Source organism: Heloderma suspectum, chromosome 6, assembly GCF_057233095.1.
Source record: "Heloderma suspectum isolate Gila_16-S chromosome 6, 16-S_ref, whole genome shotgun sequence".
Taxonomy (NCBI): domain Eukaryota; kingdom Metazoa; phylum Chordata; class Lepidosauria; order Squamata; family Helodermatidae; genus Heloderma; species Heloderma suspectum.
The window spans coordinates 70657512-70678872 of NC_139463.1; the positions used below are offsets into that span (position 1 = coordinate 70657512).

General features: G+C 47.9%; 1 protein-coding gene across 4 annotated transcripts in view; it reads left to right on the forward strand.

Moving 5' to 3' along the window:
• Positions 1-220: 220 nt before the first annotated feature.
• FAM117A (family with sequence similarity 117 member A) overlaps positions 221-21361 on the forward strand; it is a 45092-nt gene continuing 23951 nt past the window's right edge. For all 4 annotated transcript variants that reach the window (XM_084804788.1, XM_084804791.1, XM_084804789.1 and 1 more), the window contains exons 1-2: positions 221-462; positions 20699-20868. In XM_084804788.1, coding sequence (XP_084660914.1) covers positions 357-462; positions 20699-20868 — 276 coding nt within the window. In that variant the 5' untranslated portion in view covers positions 221-356. The remainder of the gene's footprint in view (positions 463-20698; positions 20869-21361) is intronic.

Genomic DNA, 21361 nt, shown 5'->3' on the forward strand with positions numbered 1-21361 from the left:
GGGGAGAGCCCCCAGCCTTCCGCGGGGCTCTTCCGCCTCCCCGGCCGCAGCTCGAGCGAACGCGCGGGCAGGGCCGGGGGCGGAGGGGAGCTCCGCGCTGTGGGTGGGCCGGCGCCGCGGTCCCGCCTTGCCCAGCTGGGCGCCCAATGAGCAGCGGCGGCTGGCCGAGGCCCCGCCCCTCGCGCCTTGAACAAGCCGCCCCGCGCAAGGGGCGTCCTGCGAGCGCGTCAGTCGTCACCCGGGGAGCGGGTCGGTGCAGCCGGGCGCCGAGCAGCTCCTCGCCCGACGAGCGGGGCCGCGCGGCGGAGGGTCGCGCTGCGCTTGCCCCCTCCCTCCCTCCCTCGCCCGCAGGGCTGATGGCGGCGGGGACTTCTCCCTGCTGCCGGGGCGGGCTGCAGCCGCTCAAGGCCACCGTCCCCTTCCAGCTGCAGCCCCGGCGAAGCGGAGACGGGGGCCGGGCAGGTGAGCGGGGGGGCGGTGAGAGGGAGGGAAAGGGAAGCCCAAGGAGGGGTCTGGCGGTGGGGTAAGGAATAGGCCCGAGTGGGCTGGGCAGGCGGCCAGGTGAGGGAGAGCAGCGGCACGCAGAAGGGCAGGTGTGGGTCTCTGGCGTGCGGGGGCGAGTGCGGACGATGCGGAGGGGGGGTGCATACGGGACCAGCGGGGAAGGGGCCCCCGCAGAGCGGCCGTGGCGAGTCGAGGCGCGGAGCGGCGAAGACGGATGCGGGGCGGCGATGTCTGACGAGGAGTGTTGTGTGCTGCTGATATGGGCGCGCGGGGAGGAATAGGGAGGAGAGGTGCCAAGGCCTATGGCGGAGAAAGGGGTCCAGGGCAGGTGATGGGTTTTGAGGAGGAGAAAGCGAAGGACGCTAGTCACTTTGCTAGTGCGAAGGATGCGGCTGGAGGAGCAGGAGCTGGGTGAGGGGCTGACGGATGAGCTGCTTGGGGGGTGGGGATTGAAGGGTTAGATGGGGGAGGGACCCGATCCCTTGGGTAAAAAGGTATGAGCAGTGAGGTGTTCTCCCCACCCCTCTTCACAGGTGGCAGGATGGTGGAGCTCTGTGCAAACTGCAGAGAGTGCCACAAAGTGCCTCTCCCTCCCCGGTGAACGGGCAGCAGAATTGCAGATGGGGTTCTACATGAAGTGATAGTGAGGTCATGGATAAGGAGACCCCCCCACACACACACACACACACACCCTTGGCCAGGTAATATGCTGATTGTCTCTGAATTGGCTGTGTTCGCACATGAAAGGGGTCTTTGGGCTGTCCGAAAGCTCTCGGAAAATGCTGGTTCCACATATGGGTGGGTGGTAGGTAAAAAGGGACTCTATGTTGGGCATTAAGGAGGCTGCAAATAGCGTTAATGCTATTAAATAAATATATGGTGTGGCCATAGTTTAGAACACAACCAGAGCAGTCTGTAGGCTCTTTTTGAAAAAGGCTGTCATGCAGCTGGGAAAAGGTACGGAAAAGAGCAGTTAAGATGAGGCTGGTGTGGAGAGGGAAAGGGCAGGCAATCCTGGGTTGGGCAAGGTTGTTCTGTGGAGTTGGCTGCACTGCTGGCTGGCGGGGTGGGGGGTGTACGTATGGGGAGGAAAGGGCGTGGGTCAAGCATAGGTTGTGTCAAACAAGAACACATATCAAAGTGGGTCATGTATCTGATGGAGGTGCCGCAGGTGAATGGGGCAAATGAGGTGGCAGCAGTTCAAGTCTATAAGGGAACATTGGATGACTTTACTGGGCTGTGAAAATGGACGATGGCTGACCAGGTGGAGATTTATAACGGTGGGTTGGGAGGAGACTATATGGCAGGTCCAAAACGTGGGTGTGGAAAAGCCAGGCTGAGATTAGTGCAAGGGACTCTGGGAAAGGGGAGTAGGGACAGCTGATAGCTATTGTGTTATAAAATGGAGGGCACAACAAACATCTGAGAATGATATGGAAGTAATGGGGGAAGGACGGTTTTTTTGCAAAGGGAAAAGAGCAGTGTGTGTTGCAGAATATTCAGCGCACTTGGCAATGATACATGGCTAAGCAATATGGGGAGAGCTTAATGTAGGTGGGGGCAGCATAATGGTTTAGTGACATGTCTAGGGCAAAGCCAGGGGGTTCAGGACAGAAATGTGGCAGGGGTGGGAAGTAGATATGCCCATACTAGCACCCTTTTCCCCTCCTTTTGCACTTTTGACTCACTTCATTGCTATGACATGCTACAGTGTTCGCTGTGGGGTTTTCTTCTGGGGGCCACCCTTATCTGGGTCATGTTGATTTAGTGCTAGCTGCTCCATTGCCAATGTTCCCTTGCAGACAAAATTGTTGGCCTATTCAGGTGATTCCATATGCACAATAAAAAAGGGAGCTAAAACTGTCTGTACAGTTGCATGATTGATTAGCCAGCAGAGGTTAGAAATGAAGTGAAGGATTTGTTGTGGCTGTGGCAACCTCACATGCATTTCTCCTCCTCTAAACTCTTCTTCAGGGCGTATAAGCGCTGCTTGTCTGTTTTAAGAGAGAGACATGTCTGTTAAATCATAATACGTGCTTAGTGCCTACTTGGATTCCTCCAGGGGGTGGAGCTTGGCCTCCCAAGCCCCACCCCCTGAGTCATTGCCCCTGGAGAAATCCTGCGGTTATCTGTCACCTGAGATCAGAGATAACAGTGGGGATGCGGGTGGTGAGTAGCTTTCCCAGCACCATCCAAGTCCTTTTGGGGCCTGATGGGTGGCAGTTCGATCCCACCTTAATTTGGTTTGGCACCCCTGACTTAGTACCTCATATGTACCTATCACCTTTTGCTTGAAGAGAGAGTTTAGGTTCCTTAACAATTAAAATAAAGCTAAGAGAACAGGTCACTCAGTTTGTATTCCTGCAAAGATATGTGCCTTTAGCCATTCAGGCATATCCCAACAAGATTGCTAAAGGCTAAGATATTTTCTATTGCTGCATTTTTAAGTTGGCTGGATAGTACATTCAAGTACATTTCATTATTCATCTCTGTACCCTAGTATTGGCATTTCCTGCTTAGTAGGCTGGCAAAGGGGTGAAGTTTTTGCAAAGAGCTCTTAATTTTGATCTAGTAGCTGAGTCTCTGTAAGGCCGTCTAGTCAAAACCTTTCATCCATTGTTTGGATCTTTTGAAAAATGTACTGTGTAACTGTATGTAGCATTACGAAACCTCAATGAAGGTGGATCTAATAACAGAGACAGAGTTGACTTTAGAAAACGGTATCTTCCGATGAATCTGACAGTTGGTAGCTGTGTCTTTTATTGGAAGTCATGTTAACTTTATTTACCACTTAAATTATATTGGCTGGGTTTCCTCACTTTATGACTGGGGGAATTAATAAAACTGGATTGCTGGTTGACAGAAAGCTATTTGTTGTAAACTGCATGTGGATCAAAAAACAATAACTAACCAAACTCCAGACGGTACAGCAGTTGGGTGCTCTGAGGTTAGCTGCTGCCCCATCACATTTTTGACAAATGCAACATTTTCAGCTACCAAAGACAGTACCATAATGAAATCAGAGTGCAATGTTGTGGCCAGACGTCAAATAAATTATTCCAGTGTCTGGCTCAAAGACCTAGCTACTCTCCATAAAATGCCTAATATTACCTGCCTTACACCTTTGCTTAGTGTATTCTTGCTAAAGTTTTCCTCTAAATATACTGGAATACAGCCCAAGTCAAATAGAATCTTTTTAAAAAATAAAATAATGCATCTTTACATCTCATCTTTTGAACTGGGTATATATATTTTTGTCATGTGTGTATCTTACAATGGAGCTAATGGTGAATTCAAAGGATTATTTCCTACTGTAGGAAAATGGGCCTATATACACTGCAGCCTATCATGGCCATGATTGCATCCTCCTGGCTGTTCCAGCAAGGAGGTGTTCCATAAAGTCCTGTTGGGGTGGGTGATTCCAGAATTCTCCTCTGCTTTCCAGTAATCCCTTGCAGACCTTCATTGATGAGACACACTCCTGCTGTCTTCCCAGAGAGGCCTCTTTGGGAGACAGAGGCATCCTGGGGAAGTTAGAAGTGGACCCTTATGTAGTAATATTCCTAGGGAAAATGGCTGAAGTTAAGGGCATAGATCTTTCTGCTTAAAAAGTAATATACATAGGTGTAGGTTTTCCTTGAGTTCTGTGAAAGCAGATGATTGTAAAAGCTAAGTGTTAAAATAAAGTAGCTAAGACTTCTTGGGGTCAACTTAGACTCGATGCCAGCAGGTCTGTGTGTTTTAACTCAGAGATGCAGGAATCCAAATAATAAAGAATAGGGTGGGGTTTCTTCTTGAGGAACTAGAAGGATACACAGCAGGGGGTTTGCATTCATTTGTGGTCCTGCCTTGGTCATATTCTTCCCCTCCGGTGTGTACACTTCCTGCATGATTGTGGCAGACGAGGTTTAAAAACATCTGCCATGTTTTGTTCCAAATCCTACCAATGGAATTGGTGCTGGTAGGAGGGGATTGATTCTAAGGATTGATTCTATAGGTCTTAACAAGCATCATAAGATTTAGACACACACACACACACACCCCTCAAGGCTGCCTATCAAAGTTAAAAGGTTGGTAAGAGCCATCTGTTTTCAATGAGAGCATATCCTTTCCGGTCAGATTCTTGTGTGCCCATTTTCCCTTTCATTATCCAATTCCAGCTCAATGCTTATGTGAATACTGTACCGGCTAGGACTGAGGGTTTTTAAAAGCAAAACCAAAAAAACACACACACCCAGACACCACCCAACCACATTACTACCCCAGTTAGCGAGGTCCTTGACAAATGACTCCATTTGCAGAAAGTAGTTATTGCCCTGCCAGGGGAAGTGTATGAAGTGCCTTGGAAGCATGTGAATTTATTTACATTTCAGGCTGAGTGGGTAGAAATGCAAGAATAAGAAGAGATGGGCTGTCAGGGAAATGACAGCAGAGCAGGGACTGGGCTCATATGTGGAGGTGACCTATAGCGTCTTTTCTCTGAATGAGTCATCTGGTTAAAGGGATTCTCCTCTCCAAAGGGGCTCACAGTCTCTCTTGCATTGGTTTGGATGTATAGGACTACCAACACCTGATACTCACAACCCTGGTACTTGCAGGTGCTAGCTGGAGTGAATAGCGGAAGCATTCTCTGGATTGCTGATGCTGGTGCTCAGAGATAAAATCGCCTTGGGCACATGCTTTTGTTCCAGTGCTGGGTGAAGGAGTTGGGCAGGAACTGGGAGGGAAATGGGTGTGAGCAGTCCCCCACAACTTCCGCTGCCAAGCTTCTGTGCCACCACCCTGCCTGCGCTTGACTTGAGCGAGCCTGTGGCAGATGGGTACAGAGGGAGCCTTGTCTCTGCGTTCTGCTGTCTCTTGTGCAGCAGCATGAAGTGATGAGTTAGGAGGACTAAACTCAACATTCAGCCTCCTTAATGCACATGTATGGATTTATACATTTTAATAAAGGTCTTATCTTAAACCAAAATCAACACACAAAGCAAAATGGGTTTAAGAGAACTTGTAAAGTGGAAGATTAGGATGGAGCTACCATTAAATAAATTTCATAAAAATTAAAATCACTGATCTGTAATACGAAGTATAAAAATAGTTTTACAAATTTAATTATTTAACAAATCATATAAAATTGTACCAAAATGAAAAATCGACAGTCCAAAAGCATAGTAATATTCCTGATTTATAACAATCATATAGTAGGTTATACCGATACACATCAACCTGTCCCAGATGTGTTTTGACTCCAAGGGTCTTCGTCAGTGAGATAAAAAGTATTTCCATAACTATAACCCCCAAACACTCAGTTTTGTTAAAACTAAATTAGCTCAATTAAATTATTACAAGTTATTTAATGGTAGCTCCATCCTAATCTTCCACTTTACAAGCTCTCAAATCCATTTTGCATTGCATGTATGGATTTATTACTGGGTGGGCGAGCTGGTGGTCCTGTCAAAAGGGTTGAACTACAACTCCCGTAAACTCTAGCCAGTGGTTGAAGATTTTTTTTGGGGGGGTGTAGTACACGACATCTGACAGGCGCCAGGTTGCTTACGTCCTGGATCACACATTCCAACCTTGCACATGCAGGGAAAATGATGCTTCCAACTTCTCTTTGGATTCTGGTAACTAGCCTTCCAGGTTCTGGCTTTGGCAACTGGCCTAGAAGCCAAAAAAATAACCAGGTTATGGTGGTGTGCTCCCCCCCCCCCCCCCGGCCTGGTGGTTATTAACTGCAAGGTTGTGGAGGAGGAAAAGATCGGAAATAAGGGAGAGGAAGGTTCGATTGCTGTTTCAGAAGTAGAATCATAGGGTGGGAAGGGGCCTACAAGACCATCGAGTCCAACCCCCTGCTCCATGCAGGAAGCCTGATTCCCAGGCGGTCTCCCATCCAACGAGGGCTGACCCTGCTTAGTTTCTGAGATCAGGCGCATCCAGTCCTTTGGACGTTGGTGGCGACCAGTCCTCACCAGGGCAAGATAGATAGGCCAGTGTTATTGGTATTGCCAATAATAAGCTCTACTTAGGCATAGGAATGGAAAAGTGGCTGCAAAGTTGGCCCCAAACAAAGACAGGATCAGTAATAGGTTGATAACTTCTTGCCACAGAATATCATACAAAACTTGGTTTCCTATCATGTGGTTTACAAACATGGCTATGAATGGGGGTGGGGGGAAGGTGAGTAGGGAATGACATGAACCGTGCATGCTTATGTGTCTTACTTGTATCCCATCCTGTACAAGGGGCTCGGGGGGGGGACGGACAACTGAAAATACTACACAATGATGATCCAGATTATGTACATCCTGTTGCCCCACTTTTCTGGTTCTCTTCCTCCTCTTATTAAAACAGTCTCAGTTCACTCCAGCTCCAGGATTTGCCTTAATCTCCTGCTAACCCATCTCCTTTGTGGTAGTTGCCAACTGCAGACCCATCCAGATCCTTCCTTCACCCAACTAGAACATACTGGATAAAAAGTGGAAACAAATGAGTTATTTTAAATATATATAAATCCTGTTTTGTTTTTAGAGACCTGCAGACAAAGATTTCATGGTGCTTTTTTTTTTTAATCATGTGGGAAATTCAGCTCTTCATGCCTGTCTCCACCGATGGCCCATACCATCTCACTTTTTTTTAAAAGACATATGTGCTACTTTCTGCTATAAATAGTACAAAAGGCTGACTTACAAATACCAAGGATAAAAATGGTCTCAGTGCCTATGTGGAAGGTTTTCCTGCTCTGGGCGCTCAGGCCTTCAGTCCTGGCCCTGTGGTGGTGGGGTCTCCAAATGGTTTGAAAGCAGGATGCTCTGCAGTCACCAGCTGCCTATTGTCAGATGATAACTGCATCTTTTCAGCTGCCCCAAATCCCAAGCTCTCATAAAGTAAATGGAGTGCTACATTATGCCCAGATTATAAAGGAACTGCTCTGATGTTTCCCACAATTATGGCCTAGCAACCACACATACAATTGCAGATCTACCCACCTACCCTAGATTGTGCAGAGTCCCCCTTCAGTTGACCCCCTTCACTAATGTTGATTGCAGTATTATATGAATGGCCCCCTCTCTCCGCAGTTAGGATGTTTATGAATATTCTTAAGCCTTGTGGTAGCTCAGTCAGTGGCTGTGTGTTGGGCAACGAGATCTGGACCATGATATATATAAACTAGAGGTCTGATGGCTGCCACCACGGTATTTGTGCTTGATGTCTACCGATCCTGTGGCATTCTCTGCAGGGAAAGAGGCGTACACATGGTGACCCCCACCCCATGTGTTATACCCTAGCTGTAAAAAGGGGGGCAGTTGCAGGGATTTGCTCCCTCTGGCAATTTATGGAAAGCATGGGGTGTGGGGGATTGCTGCTCCTGCTTGCTTGGGGTCCTCTTGGTGTGAAGGAGGCAGCAGTGGTACAAACTGCTGTCAGTGTGCAGGCAGAGAGAATTGGTGTGGATGCAACCAGGCCTTGCATGCACAGAGGTCTCTACCCTTCTCGGTGAATGCTTTGCCTCCATACATAGGTATAGCCCAATGCAGTACAGTATGATTCCCATCAGCCCCAGCAAGCGTAGCCAGTGGTGAAAGGGGATGGAAGTTGTAAGCCATAACGCCTAGAGAGCTGCAAGCTGGCCACCCCCACAGTACAAGATTCTCGGGCAAACCTACATGTTACATGCAAAGATTTGTGACAACAGTTCAGCTGGGTGTGTTTGGTGGAGGGGTGTTTCTCCTGAGGAAAGGCTCTTCTACAAGGGGATGTGAAGTGTGTGTGTGGGGGGGGGGGGGCTGGTGCACTTAATCCTTCTCACTAAGCACCACATCACTGCTAGAAATCAGACACATTTCCCCCAGCTGCTTCCACGTGTTCACTTGCCTCTCCCACTCACAAATTTGGACCCTCGTGGAAGGGAACCCAGCTTGGAGGGTACCTTGAAGTGGGAAGCAGTGGGGGGAGGGCTGAGCTGGTCCATCCACTGGCACTTCTTCCCTCCTCCCCCTCTCCCAGTTTCTGCCCAAAGACGATTCTCCCACCGCCCCTGAGGAAACTTGGCTGTCAGGCTTTTATAATATGCACATGTGTGTAATGTGTAGTTCTCTTCTGTGTGGAGAGCAAGATTACCTTTATTTTTAACCTCTAGATATCAAAGTGGGAGCCAAGGTGGACGGGGTGCAGTGGTTACAGCTATTTGTGGCTGGTGCATTTGATTCTGAGGAGGCAAATGAAGCACATCGCAATGCTTAAACGATCCTGTTAAAGAAGCATGCCTCGCTTTCAGTGCTCGGTCATGGGATATAGCTGTTCCTGAAGGCCATAATTTCAGCCGTGATCTTGTTCTCTCAGCGTGCTGGAAAGCGGGGACCTTTTTTGAGTAAACCTGGCCTATGTGCACCACTAGTTAATTCCCTTCCCTTCTGTAAACTGGAAAAAAAAATCTCCTCAACCCTTCCTGTGTATGAGTTCCAAGCCACTCACTTCTATGCTTTGAGTACCCTCCAGTGTACCAGGGTGAAAACTAAGCTGTCTTGCCTGGCATGAGCCCTCCACAGATGGCTTAAATCTGGCATTCTGACAGTCCTTGAATGTTGACCTGAGATCCTGATGGGGCATTTGTGCCCGAACGGTGGACAGGTTAGTCTTAGTTGCTGCTTAATGAAAACAATTCTGTGGTCCTGTGAAGTCTGGCATATGGATCATTGCTAATGTGCGTTGCGTTTTTAAGCAGGCCAGTTCTACTTGCGATTCTCCCATGCCTGTCTATGGCAGGAAGTGTGGGTAGGGGTTTGTGCCTCCCTCCAGGAACCTCGTCTTTCTAGGGGAAAGCTGCAGCCACACCTGATTATTTGAAAACAAAGGTTCTTGGGTTCGAGCTTCCCTATCCAGTTGTACCTCACCTCCCAAAACATTTTGCAGGTGCCTGAGCTTCCTCCAGAAGGCACTCTGCCCATGTGCAGAGTGCACATCGCTCAAAAAGGGTAACTGGACTTAGCCCTATCGATTTCCATTCTTAAACTATTAAGCCCTGGCTTATGCACTCTTACTGTCTTTCTTCCTGACCACTCGAGATTGGTCACAAATTAAGTCAGCCCTGACCAGTCTGGTGCCGTCCAGACATGTTGGACTGCGACTTCCATAATTCACCCAGCCATTGGCCATGCTGGCTAGGAATTATGGGAGTTGCTGTCCGACACATCTGGAGGGTGCCAGGGTGGTCAAGGCAGATTTAAGACCATGCTTTATGATCCCGGAAGAAAGAAACGAGGGAAATTTGGGTACCAACTCTTCCATAATGTCACTTAATGAAGGTTCTTAATGGACGTGCAGGAGAGTGGTTCCTTCCCTCCTTGGGTGAATAGTGGCTGGTCCTGGTCGAGCTGGCGGTGTGGGTCTCGCTGTCTTGCTTCTCCGGCTGACGTTGCCAGGTGGAATGGCTGTTTGAGGGAGACTGTTCTTGGAGGAGAGACGCCAGATGACAGTTGGTCCCAGCCAAGCCGACAGAGGGAGTTTTGCTGTCTCGTTGTTCCCTCTGATGCAGCCATATGTTTTTGTGTTTTGCTCCAGGACAGCTCCTACTCCGGGTGGGGAAAAGGATAGCATTGGGGAGAGGGCCTCTCTTGTATCCAGTGATCTTCCTTGCTTTGCTTGTTGCTTAAGTTGAACCACTCCATTCCACTCTCTGGAGAAGAAGGTTGCTTCTGTTTCTTGCTTTCTCCCCACACCCTGCTGCTGCAGTTTTGTATTCCTGGGAGTGGAAAATGGAATCTCTTGGAGCCAGCATTGCTAGCATGGCTTTCTTCAAGATGTCAGGCTTCCGCCCCAAAGCCAGCAATATTGTTAAAGAGCAGCAGAGCCTACTGGTCCCTGCCTGCTAATAAGCTGATATAAAGTAGGTTATGGAAATAAGCAAAGTGTGGGACAGACGGGAACAGTAACTGGCAGCCTCCCCCTTCTCACCAGGGCAAAGGAGAATTTCTTCCACTCCCTGATTTACTGTGTATTATGGGGATATTTCACTTTTCAGGAACTTGCCGTTACAAACCGAGGTGACTCATCCATCCATAGCTGGGGTTTTTCATTGGAGCCTTGCTGCCAAATAGTTTCCTTGCTGCCTAGGTGCTGCGTGCCCGTCCAAGAGCTGAGCGAGTCGAATCCTTTGCTTTGTTTTTTGGAAGTACCAGGCAGATAGGCTAGTTTGTAGGCGGGGGTGGTGGTGGTTGGGATGCTGTTTGATAAATGGAGCAAGCTGGGCGTATTCTTGGCAGGATGAAAATGTTTGGATGCTGAAGGACAAAATTCCACTCTGCATCAGTGTGGGTGGGTAGATGGAGTGGATGGAATAGTGCCTTATATTGTGAGCAAATGTTGGCTCTTCTCGCACTAGCAAAGAGGCTCTTGGAAAAATCAAAATAGAGGTTCTCTGCTTTAAGCTGGATGTTCTTGCTATTGGATGTAGTAGAACAGTAGGATACATGCTTCAGGGGAGGGGAGAGCCTAGAGGTGGGGCTCAGCAGCAGTGCTGGGGTTCACAGTAGCCAGGATGTGAGCCTGCAGCTACTTCTCCCTTTTGGTAGCCAACCTCCTCCCTGTAAACATACTGCTGCATTTTCCTTTGCTGGGGGTATTGAAGATCCATGGCTTTTTATTTCATGGTAGTTCAGAAATAACCTCAACCAACATGGGTCATAGTTTGCAATGCGTTTTTAGTCCCTTCCCACCCTTTCAATAGCTGGCTGCTTCCAGGTTGCAGTGTTCCCTTATGCAGCTGTGAACTTTGTTTTGTGGCTAGTCAGAAGGCTTGTCCTGTCTTGGGATTAGTGGTCTTTGTTTGGCTGCAGACTTGCGCCACTTGACATGCTTCAGGGCCAAGGGAAGCCTGTCAGGTGGCCATCCTTGGAGCCTTTAAGAGACTTTAGATCTAAGAGCGCATTGCCAAAAACAGCACAGGTTCTTCAGTGCACTAAGCATGAGTTACCTAATTCTCGATGGAACATTTTTCAATCCTGCCTTATCACCCAAAGATAGGCCCTCAAGGTGGCTTGAAAGTTATGCAATATGAAACTACTCTAGAAGAACCATCTGGCCCCTCCTAGACTCTACTTGGCAACAGCTTCCCTTGGGTTACTAATAATTGTGGTTGGCTTTGTATTGGCACTCTTCTGATCTTCTTAATATAGTCGTACTGAAACTAGTTGTAACTCATGACCCATTTTATGACTTGTGGTTGCTGTAATATTTCCACCTTTATTTTGCGATGACCATGCTTTTGGTAAAGCCTTAGCACTTTAAAAGTGTAAACCGCAATTGCATAAAACAGTAAATTAAAATAACAAAACCTTGCAGCAACAGCAGTGACAGATCATCCAAAGATTGCAAAGGCCTGCCTAGGTGGAGAAGATTTCAGCACCTTCTTAACCACCACAAGTGGCTGAGTCTCACAGTCCTTGCAAGAAGAGATGTTTCCAAGATGTAGGGTTGCTTTTCTTTGCATTTTATTCTTTTGGTATGCAATCTGCGTAGCAGGTATACATTACATATGATGCAAGACTCTTCCTGAGCATCTGTGCAAAATAACTGTGGATCCTTTCCTGGTGCCAACTTTATTGTTGAGCCTGACCACTCGTGAGCGGTGGTTAGTTTGTACAGCACAATACACTTCCAACCCCAGACCACAGTTTGGAGAAAAATGCATCCCCCCACTCCCCTGAATAAAAAAATTGGCCATCAACACAATAAAGCAAAGAGAATACGGAGAAAATAAAATTTTCAGCATGGGGGCAAAGTTGAGAGAAGCAGCAGTAACTTAAGAACATAAGAGCCATGCTGGATTAGACCAAGAGTCCATCTAGTCCAGCATTCTGTTCACCCATTGGCCAACGGGCTGCCCGTGGGAAACCCACAAGCAGGACTTGAGTGCAACAGCACCCTCCTGCCCATGTTCCCCAGCAACTGGTGTGCATAAGCATACTGCCTCTGATCCTAGAGGTAGCACACAGCCATCAGGACTAGTAGCCATTGATCGCCTTCTCCTCCAGGAATTTGTCCAACCCCCTTTTAAAGCCATCCAAACTGGTGACCATCACTGCCTTGTGGAAGTGAGTTCCATAGTTTAACCATGACTGCTTAGTTTGCTCACTGTGTGTGCTGGCCTGTGGTTTGGACTGGGTGGCTCTTTCCTGCCTATGATTGCCCATGGAGGCGGAGTGGGGAGAGAGGGAGTATTGCAGAGTCTGCCACCTAGGGCCACATGAAAACCAGAAATCTTTCTAACCCAAGAAGAAGATTACCAGGCCCCTGTGAACGAAATAGAGTATCTGCGGGCCTGGAAATGTGATGCTGATGTCTAGGAATTCTTGTAACTATTTGGTTTTGCTTTTTGAAATACGGAACAATAGACACAAAACTTTTTTGTGAGGATTACAAGGTAAGTGAAATGTGTATGTAGATGGATGGAAATATTTTAAATACTTCATCAGGAACTTAATAAAAGGGGAAGGGCCTGAGCTCAGTGGCAGAGCACATGTTTGCATGCAGAACTGAGAGAACACAGGAAGGTGCCTTATGCCAAATCAGTCTGTTAGTCCATCTAGCTCAGGGTTGTCTGTGCTGAGCAGCAATGCTTCTGCAGGGTTTCAGGTGGAACTTTGCCAGCCCTACCAAGAGATGCTAGGGACTGAACCTGGGATCTTTTGAGGTCCCATTCTTAGTCTCTGGCATCTCCAGCTAAAATATCTTGGGTAACAGAGCTAGGAAAGACTTCTGCCTGGAACCTTGGAAAGCTGCAGCTAGTTGGAACAGAACAGACAGTCCTGGCCTAGATTGGCCTGAACTAGTATAAGGCAGCTTCTTATATAACGGATCTTAACATATTTAGTTAGCCCTGCCTATGAATATATGTGTTATGTACATTCTGTAAGTTAGGGTGGGCAACTTGTAAGTTGAAACATCTAGAGGGCCACAACCCCCCTCAACATATAAGGGCAGTATGATGTTAGCAGTTTTATTCTCAATTCCTTTCCTAATTATGCCTAAGGTAATTTGCCTTTTTTACATCTGCTGCATGCTGAGTGGACATTTTCATTGAGCTACAACACCAAGATCTCTTCCTTCGTCACTGCTAACTCAGATCCCATCAGCTTATACTTGAAGTTCAGATCTTTTGCTCCAGTGTGCATCACTTTGCGCTAGCTTACATTAAACCGTATTTGCCATTCTGATGCCCGTTCTCCCAGTTTGGTGAGATCTTTTTGGGGCTTCCTGCAATCCTGTTTTGTTTTAACTACCCTAAATTTGGTGTCATCAGCAAACATGTTCGCTGCTTGCTCCTAATTCCAGATCATTGATGAATAATTTGAAAAGCACTGGTCCCAGTATCCCTTCATTGAGAGAATTTACCATTTATTCCTACTTTCTGCTTTCTGTTCTTTAACCACTTACTTTAACCAGAACCTGTCCTCTTATTCCATGCTGCTAAGTTTGCTCAGGAATCTTTGGAGAGGGATTTGTCAAAAGCCTTTTCGAAAACTAGGTAAGCAATGTCCACTGGATCACCTCTGTCCGCACGTTTATTGACACTCAAAAAACCCTCTAAAATGTTAGTGAGACAGGACTTACCTTTGTGGAATCCATGTTGATTCTTTTTCAGCAGGACTTGTCCTTCTATATGCTTACTAATTTTACCTTTAATAATGCTTTCAACTAGTTTACCAGGAACAGATGTTAAGCTAACTGGCCTATAATTTCCCAGATCCCCCCAAATTCCATTTTGAAAATTGGTGTTACATTGGCCATTCTCCAGTCCTCTGGTACAGAGGCTTATCTTGGGGACATGTTACATATTTTTGTTAGAAGATCACCAATTTCATATTTGAGTTCTTGAACTCTAGGATGGATACCATCTGGGCCTGGTGGTTTATTAACTTTCAGTTTGTCAATGAGGTTGAGAATTTCACCTTTTGTCAATACTGTTTGCCTCGGTTCCTCACACTCCCTTCCTGAAAACATCAGTTCAGGTACAAGTATCTACCCTATACTTTCTGAAGCGAAGACCAATGAGAAGAATTCGTTCAGCTTCTCTGCAATCTCCTTGTCTTCCTTTAGTACTCCTTTAACTCCATTGTCATCCAATGGTCCAACTGCTTCCGTAGCTGGTTACCTGCTTCTGTTCTATTTAAATAATTCTTTATTGTTGGCCTTGATGTTGTTAGTGATATGCTCCTCAAAATGCTTTTTTAGATCTCTTATTGTCTGCTTACATCTCCTTAAACCAGGGAGAGCAGAAAGTAGATCTCCAGATGTCTTGGACTTCAATTCACAGCATTCTTGACCATTGGCCATACTGTCAGAGGTGTCTGGGAGTTGAAGTCCCAGTCTTCTGGAGATCTATCTTCTGCCCACCCCAAAACTATGTGTAAAAGTGAAGCGGAGAAATGAATGTGGGAATCCATGAGCTTCTGTCTTCTTTGGTTCTCTGTGTGCCTCTCTTGAACTTGCTCAGTTCCAACTAGATTCTGCCTTTCCGGCCCTTCTCTATATCTTGAAGTTGTCTAAGATAGGAAGGAATTGTTGCATGAGTTCCGGAGATACAGCAGAGTATTTGGGGCAGAGTGGGATAGGATACACAATCTCCCATTTCTCTTCCCTGCCACCGCTGCCACCGCCCGCCCGCCCCCCCCGCCCCCCGGCTCAAAGTGCTGACATTTCCACCTTCCTTCTGCATGGAAAAACAAATGAAGGGAATTAAAGAGGATCAACCCCAGCTGGAGGAGTAGACGATGCGAGCTGAGGGAGTTGGTGGGCTGAGATAGGGCTGGTTTTATTATCTTGGAGCTGTTCTGTCTTGGCTTCCCCCACCCCCACACACCCCAGAACGAAGATGCTTAGCTCGTGAACGGACCTGGGCCAGTCCCCAGAACATGCAGCCAGGTGGGGCTGGGTTGGCCCCAGCCAAATGGCCTAAGCTGATAATCGAGCAGCAGTGTAAACAGGACGCTCCACCCTGCCTCTGCTTCTCCCACATGCCATCTTTGTCTTGGACCAAGCATTGTTTTGCTGTCCCTGGTGTATTTTTAGGCTGCTTTGCTTTGACGGGGACAGAAAAGCCGCTTCTTCAGTCCAGCTGCGGGGTTGCAATCTCTTTCAGCTCTGCTGAACTTCACTGTGCAGCCGCTGATTCCCAGATGTCTTCTGTGCAGGCAGCGCCTGGCAGGTGTGAGTTATGTGGGCCAGGGTTGGCTTGTCAACCCCAGGCCCGCCATTGTGGGTCCGTGAGACTGCACCAGGCAGGCCACCTTTGCCGCTGAGTAGTTACACCTCTGGGGTTAAAGGGCAAGAGCTTTCAGGCCAGAGAATGAACCGCGCAAGCAGGCTTAAAGCCCTGGCATTTCTTCTGAAATGCAGCGCAAGGGGTCTCCGCCTCAAATAGACCCTGTTGTGCTGTCAACAACCAGCTGAGGGAGGCCGTAAATAGCTGCTGGAGAGCAATGAGTCAGGAGCTCTAAATCAAAGCTGCCAGCGATCTCCTTGGCAGCATACCAGGAGGTTCCTGCTTTTAGTTCTGAGCGCATATTAATTTACGTGTAAATAAAAAGCAAACAATCCCCAGCCCTGGGCTTGGGCTGGCATTTTTCTCCGCTTTGAACGCAGTAGCTGGGAGCGTCATAGTTGACTTGGAGCCATGAGCCAGGAAATCCTCACTTTGGCGCTCGCTCCTGTCTCCGCCACAGACTTGTTGGTGGCTTTGCGCCTGCCACTTTCCCAGCCTCAACCCTTCTCGAGTATGTGAATAATACCATCCCACGTGACTGGGGGTGGAGAGGTTGTAAAATTGACTGAGGGGATGAGGATGCTTCTCACCGACAGCACGATATCCTGCTCTCACATAAGAAGGGAGGTTAAAAGGGGGTAGCTGTACTTCTGGTCTGCTGGGTGGGGCGGGTCCAAAGGGAAGGAGACAAGCACCCTGTATTGTACTGCGATACCCTTACTATTAAGAATTAAGAGCAAACCTTACAAAAAGAAAGGAGAAATGATGTAAGAGCAAATCTTAGGAGCATTAGCTAGGAATATATTTAATCTGTATCCCTTAGTGCTCAGGGCTTGACTCTTGAAGCCATGTTGTCATGCCCTAAACCTCGGTTATACCTTTGGATAATATACATTAATTCATCCACCATGTCTGCATATTTCACACGGCTCTAAACAGAAGGTACACATGCATGGAATTGCTTTGAAGTGCTACATTTTAAGAGGGAAAATCTGGAGTGGTTAACTGTGAGTACATTTATTGTCCATATTTTTGAATGGGATGTATAGGTGGGAAACAATATTTTGCAATGTTGAACAGCATATTGTCCTCATCTGGCATATGTTTTTAAGGTAGCTTGTCTCTCTTTTAAATTGAATACAGGTTCCTTAAAGAGTGGAGAGGTTGTAAAATTGACTGAGGGAATGAGGATGCTTCTCACCGGCAGCATGATATCCTGCTCCCACATAAGAAGGGAGGTCAAAAAGGGGTAGCTGTACTTCTGGTCTGCTGGCAGGGGGGGGGGGGGGATTCCAAAGAGAAAGAGACAAGCACCCTGTATTGTACTGCAGGAGTTCATAGCTTTCAAAGAACTCAGTTTGGGGGGTAAAGCAGAAGATTCAAGAAATGGCGAGGAGAGAATATGCTTGATCAGATGTGGGCAACGTGTGACTTTTCAGATGTTTTTGGCCTTCAGTTCCCATCATCCCTCACCATGGGCTATGCTGGCTAAGGCTGATGGCAGTTGTGGGCAGAAACATCTGGAGGGCCACAAGTTATCCACCCTTGCTCTTTGTGGCAGCGGCAGCTTGTTTCAAGCACAACGTAGTCCCCCCATGTTGGAATGGGTTGTGGGGGGCCGGCTGCTCAGCTATTAGGGTTAACATGTTGCTTGATACAACTGTGGGGCAAGTCGTGTTCACCAGTGGTGTCATAAGCCTTTACCAGCCACATCCCACACCACATTTGGCAGCAAAGCGGTTGTGTGTGTGGGGGGGCATTTTTCTCATGAATCCTTGCCCTGCCCTGCTCCGGGGCTGGGGGAAAGAGTCCTGCAACCGAAGTGCTACGAATATCTGTGTTGCTTTACAGCAAATGATTGGCAGTCGCATGTTGGCTTTAAGTTCTTGCGCAGAGCTTCTTAGATCAAAGGCAGCCTTATCCAACCTGGAGTCCTCCAGATGTGTTGGAGTGCAACTCCCATCCTTCCCAGCCAGCATGGCCATTGGCCGCGCTGGCTGGGAAGGATGGGGGTTGCAGTCCAGCACATCTGGAAGGCGCCAGGTTGGATAAGGCTGCCTTTGATGAGGATAAAACCCAGTGATTCTGTTTGCCTCCTGCTGATGGTCTTCCATAATACAGCATGCTTCGATGGTGTCGACTGAGGAGGGAGCCCTAGCTCAGTTTTGAAATATATGGTTTATATGCAGAAGTGCCCAGGTTATAGCAGGGCTGGGAGAGCGCTCTATCTGTCTGAGACCTTGGGAAACCGCTGCCATGGGAGCAGGTGATGCCAGGTTAGCTAAACCAATGGGTGTTATGCCACGTAAGGCAGCTTTCTCTGTGCCTCGGGTCTCCTGGCAACCCGCATCATTACTGTTAATCTACAGGTAACGTTTCAGGGCACGGCTCGCTTTGTAACCATCTGCTCGGTCCTTGGTGTGGCTTTGCGAGGGAGGTGATGTTTAAAGGCAGCCTTCCCCAGCATGGTGCCTTCCAGATACATCAGAGTACAACTCCCGTCATCGCTGAGCATTGGCTAGGGCTGGTAGGATTCATAGCCCAGCGCATCTGGAGGGTTAGAGAAGGCAAAGGCTTCATGACTGAGGAAAGATTATGTCTAGGCTCTCTGAACCAAATTTACCCTAGAGAGTAGCAGCTTCCAGAAATGTTGATGATGCTAGGAACAAAGTGTGTGTGTGTGTGTGTGCGCGCGTGCACGCGCGTGTGTGTGTGTGTGTTGGGGGGGCGGGGTTGGAATCTGGGAAACGGAAATATTTGCAGCCTATGACTGTTCTTGACAAATGTGGTTGTAGTCTCCAGCATCGGAAATAATACATAAAATCGACTTGCGGTCCTGTGCAATGGTAGTGGGGGTGGGTGGGTAAGAATTGCTGGGCCCAACCTACGGGAATACAGCCTAAAAATAAGGGCAGAAAATGCATTCTTGTTAGAGAAGCGGTTGGGGAATGAATATATTAAGATGCAATTAGATTTCTGTCCCAAGGGCTGAGCATTACAACATCTCGTCTTGTGTTTCATCTTCGGCCTTCTGGGAAAGATGCAGCTGAGAGAAGACACGGATTGCCCAAGGCTTCCCAGTCAGCCCGTTGACTTAGAAGGTTTTGCGTGAGAAGCAGCCCCCTACCTGGGGTGTAGCTGCCACCATTCAAACCGTGCCTGAATGGCGTCGGTTGGCCGTGTCCCCCCCTCCCTTCTGGGAAGTGTGGGCGCCACACCTGACTCTCTCCCACTTGCTGTTTATGTTTACCATAATAGTGGGGAACGTGGCAGTCTGCACCCATGGGCACTGTCCACGGCTGGCTTCAAAATGAAGTGGGGTTAGCAGATCTGAAGAAACACTTAGAAACTCGCTTCTGGTTCCATTGCTAAAAAGTTGCTTTTTCTCACTTTCCCCAGCCATAGCTGTTAGGCTGGCCCTTGTGGGACCGGGGCTAGAAAATGAAATTAGGGTGCAATGCTATGCGTGTTTATATACAAAAAGGTCCTACAGTCCCAGCATTCCACAGCAGCCATGTTGGCTGGAGAATGCTGGGAGTTGCAGGCCTGTTCTTCCCGAAACATGTATCGGATTGTACCCTTAGTTTATTTTAAAGTATTTTTATCCTGCCTTTGTCATGAACCCCAAGGCTGGCAATAGGAAAATTCAAGAAAACATTATTCTTAAATGGATTACCCCAAAGAACCAGCAAAAACAATAAAAGAATAAATCGATAGAACAGTAGCAAGAAACAGACAAAGTTGGCAGCAATAATAATAATAATAATAATAATAATAATAATAAAAGTGTGTTCAGTTGCTATCTGGAAAGCAGCGTTTGGACCAAGCGTCTAAAAGCAAGTGGGTGGGGTGCGGTAGGAGGGTAGGCAGATTAGCCTTTCTGGGGAGGAGGCTTACAAAGCCTGGGTGCTGCTGTGGAGAAGGCCCTACCTTGTATGCCCATCCGCCACATATCAAGTAGTGCACATGGGTCATGGAGGAAAACTTTGAAAGAAAGACCTAAGGCTGCTTGAGAGAGTGCCTTCTTCCTTATCAACCTGCCTGGTCACTGAGGACATCAGAGGGCATGTTCCTGATGGTTCCACATGGACTTATGGCCTGGCTGGAGTCCACCAGGAAAAGAGCCTTCAGTGTGGTGGCCCCCTTGAGTCAATGTTGTGTTCATTCCGGCATCTCCTGAAGACATTGTTATTTCGAGAGGCCTTCCTTGAGTGACCAGCTGCGGTTTATTAAATTCAGTCATATCAGAGCTTGCTTTAACATGGTGTTTTATTCTTTTATCTTTGCTGTTCACCGCTCCAAAATCTTTTGATGTGGACCGGTATATAAATATTGTAAATAAATAAAATAAATACACAAGTGCATAGGTTTGACTGGAAGGAGGTGGTGCTTGAAAGATCCTGGCCCCAAACTCCTTAGAGCTTTAAACATCAAAATTGGCACTTTGAATCAAGCTCAGAAACGGGAAGCCCGTGAAGATGGCACAGTGTAGAGTTCTGTAATCCAAAGAGTGGGCCCCCGTTAATGCTTGCCGCATTCTGACACAGGCGTGGCATTTCTGAGCCGTCTTCAAAGGCAGCCCCCTCATTGAGTGTTGTTCAGTCGTTCAGTAGTGTCCGACTCTTCGTGACCCCATGGACCGTAGCACGCCAGGCCTTCCTGTCCTGCGCTCTCTCATTGAGTACTCTAGAGTAATCCAGGGGTAGACAACATGGTGCCCTCCTGATGTTTTGGACTACCACTCCCATCAGCCCCAGCTAGTCTGGCCAGTGGTCGGGGATTGTGGGAGTAGTAGTCCAGAGCATCTGGTGATCACCAGGTTGCCTCTCCCTGGAGTAACTGAAGGCAAATGTGACAGCGAGCACATCAGCTGGAAGAGTTTGGCAGTGGTTTCTGACCAGCCTGAGCCCTTGTTAATTTCTCCTCTTTCCTTTCCAGCTAGTGTTCCATGTGCAAGTGGCCAAGTGGAGAAGACCTGCCGGAACAGGCCCTCCAGAGTACGACGCACTTCTTCCCTAGACACCATCCTTGGATCGTATCTCTTGGGTCAGTGGCCTCGAGATGCCGAAGGAGCTGTCGCAGCGCATATGAGTGACAAATCTACCCAGGTACTGGAGCTCTCTTTAAAGAAGGGCACTAGTGGAGGATTACAGGATGGTGGAACGCGTCTCCAGGTGCGGTAGTGGCTGTGGCCTGAGAGGGAGAGTCGAAGGCTGTCGGTCATCCATTTTTGCTTAGTTGGGCTTCTGTCCCCAGATGTCACAGAGGGATAAACCCTTGCGAGTTTATAAAGGATAAAACAAACTAGAAAAGGGAAGCATGTTGTTGCAACTTTAAAACTGTCAAATGGTGTCCTCCTGTCCTTGCTTCCTTAGCATAGCATACGAAGAGCCCTGATGGATCAGACCAAAGGCCGACCTAGTCTGGAATTCTGTTCCCACAATGACCAGTCAGACGGCCACCAATTTGGATGGCTTTCAAAGGGGTTGGACAAATTCCTGGAGGAGAAGGCGATCAATGGCTGCTAGTCTTGATGGCTATGTGCTGCCTCCACTATCAGAGGCACTGAGCCTGTGTACACCAGTTGCTGGGGAGTGTGGG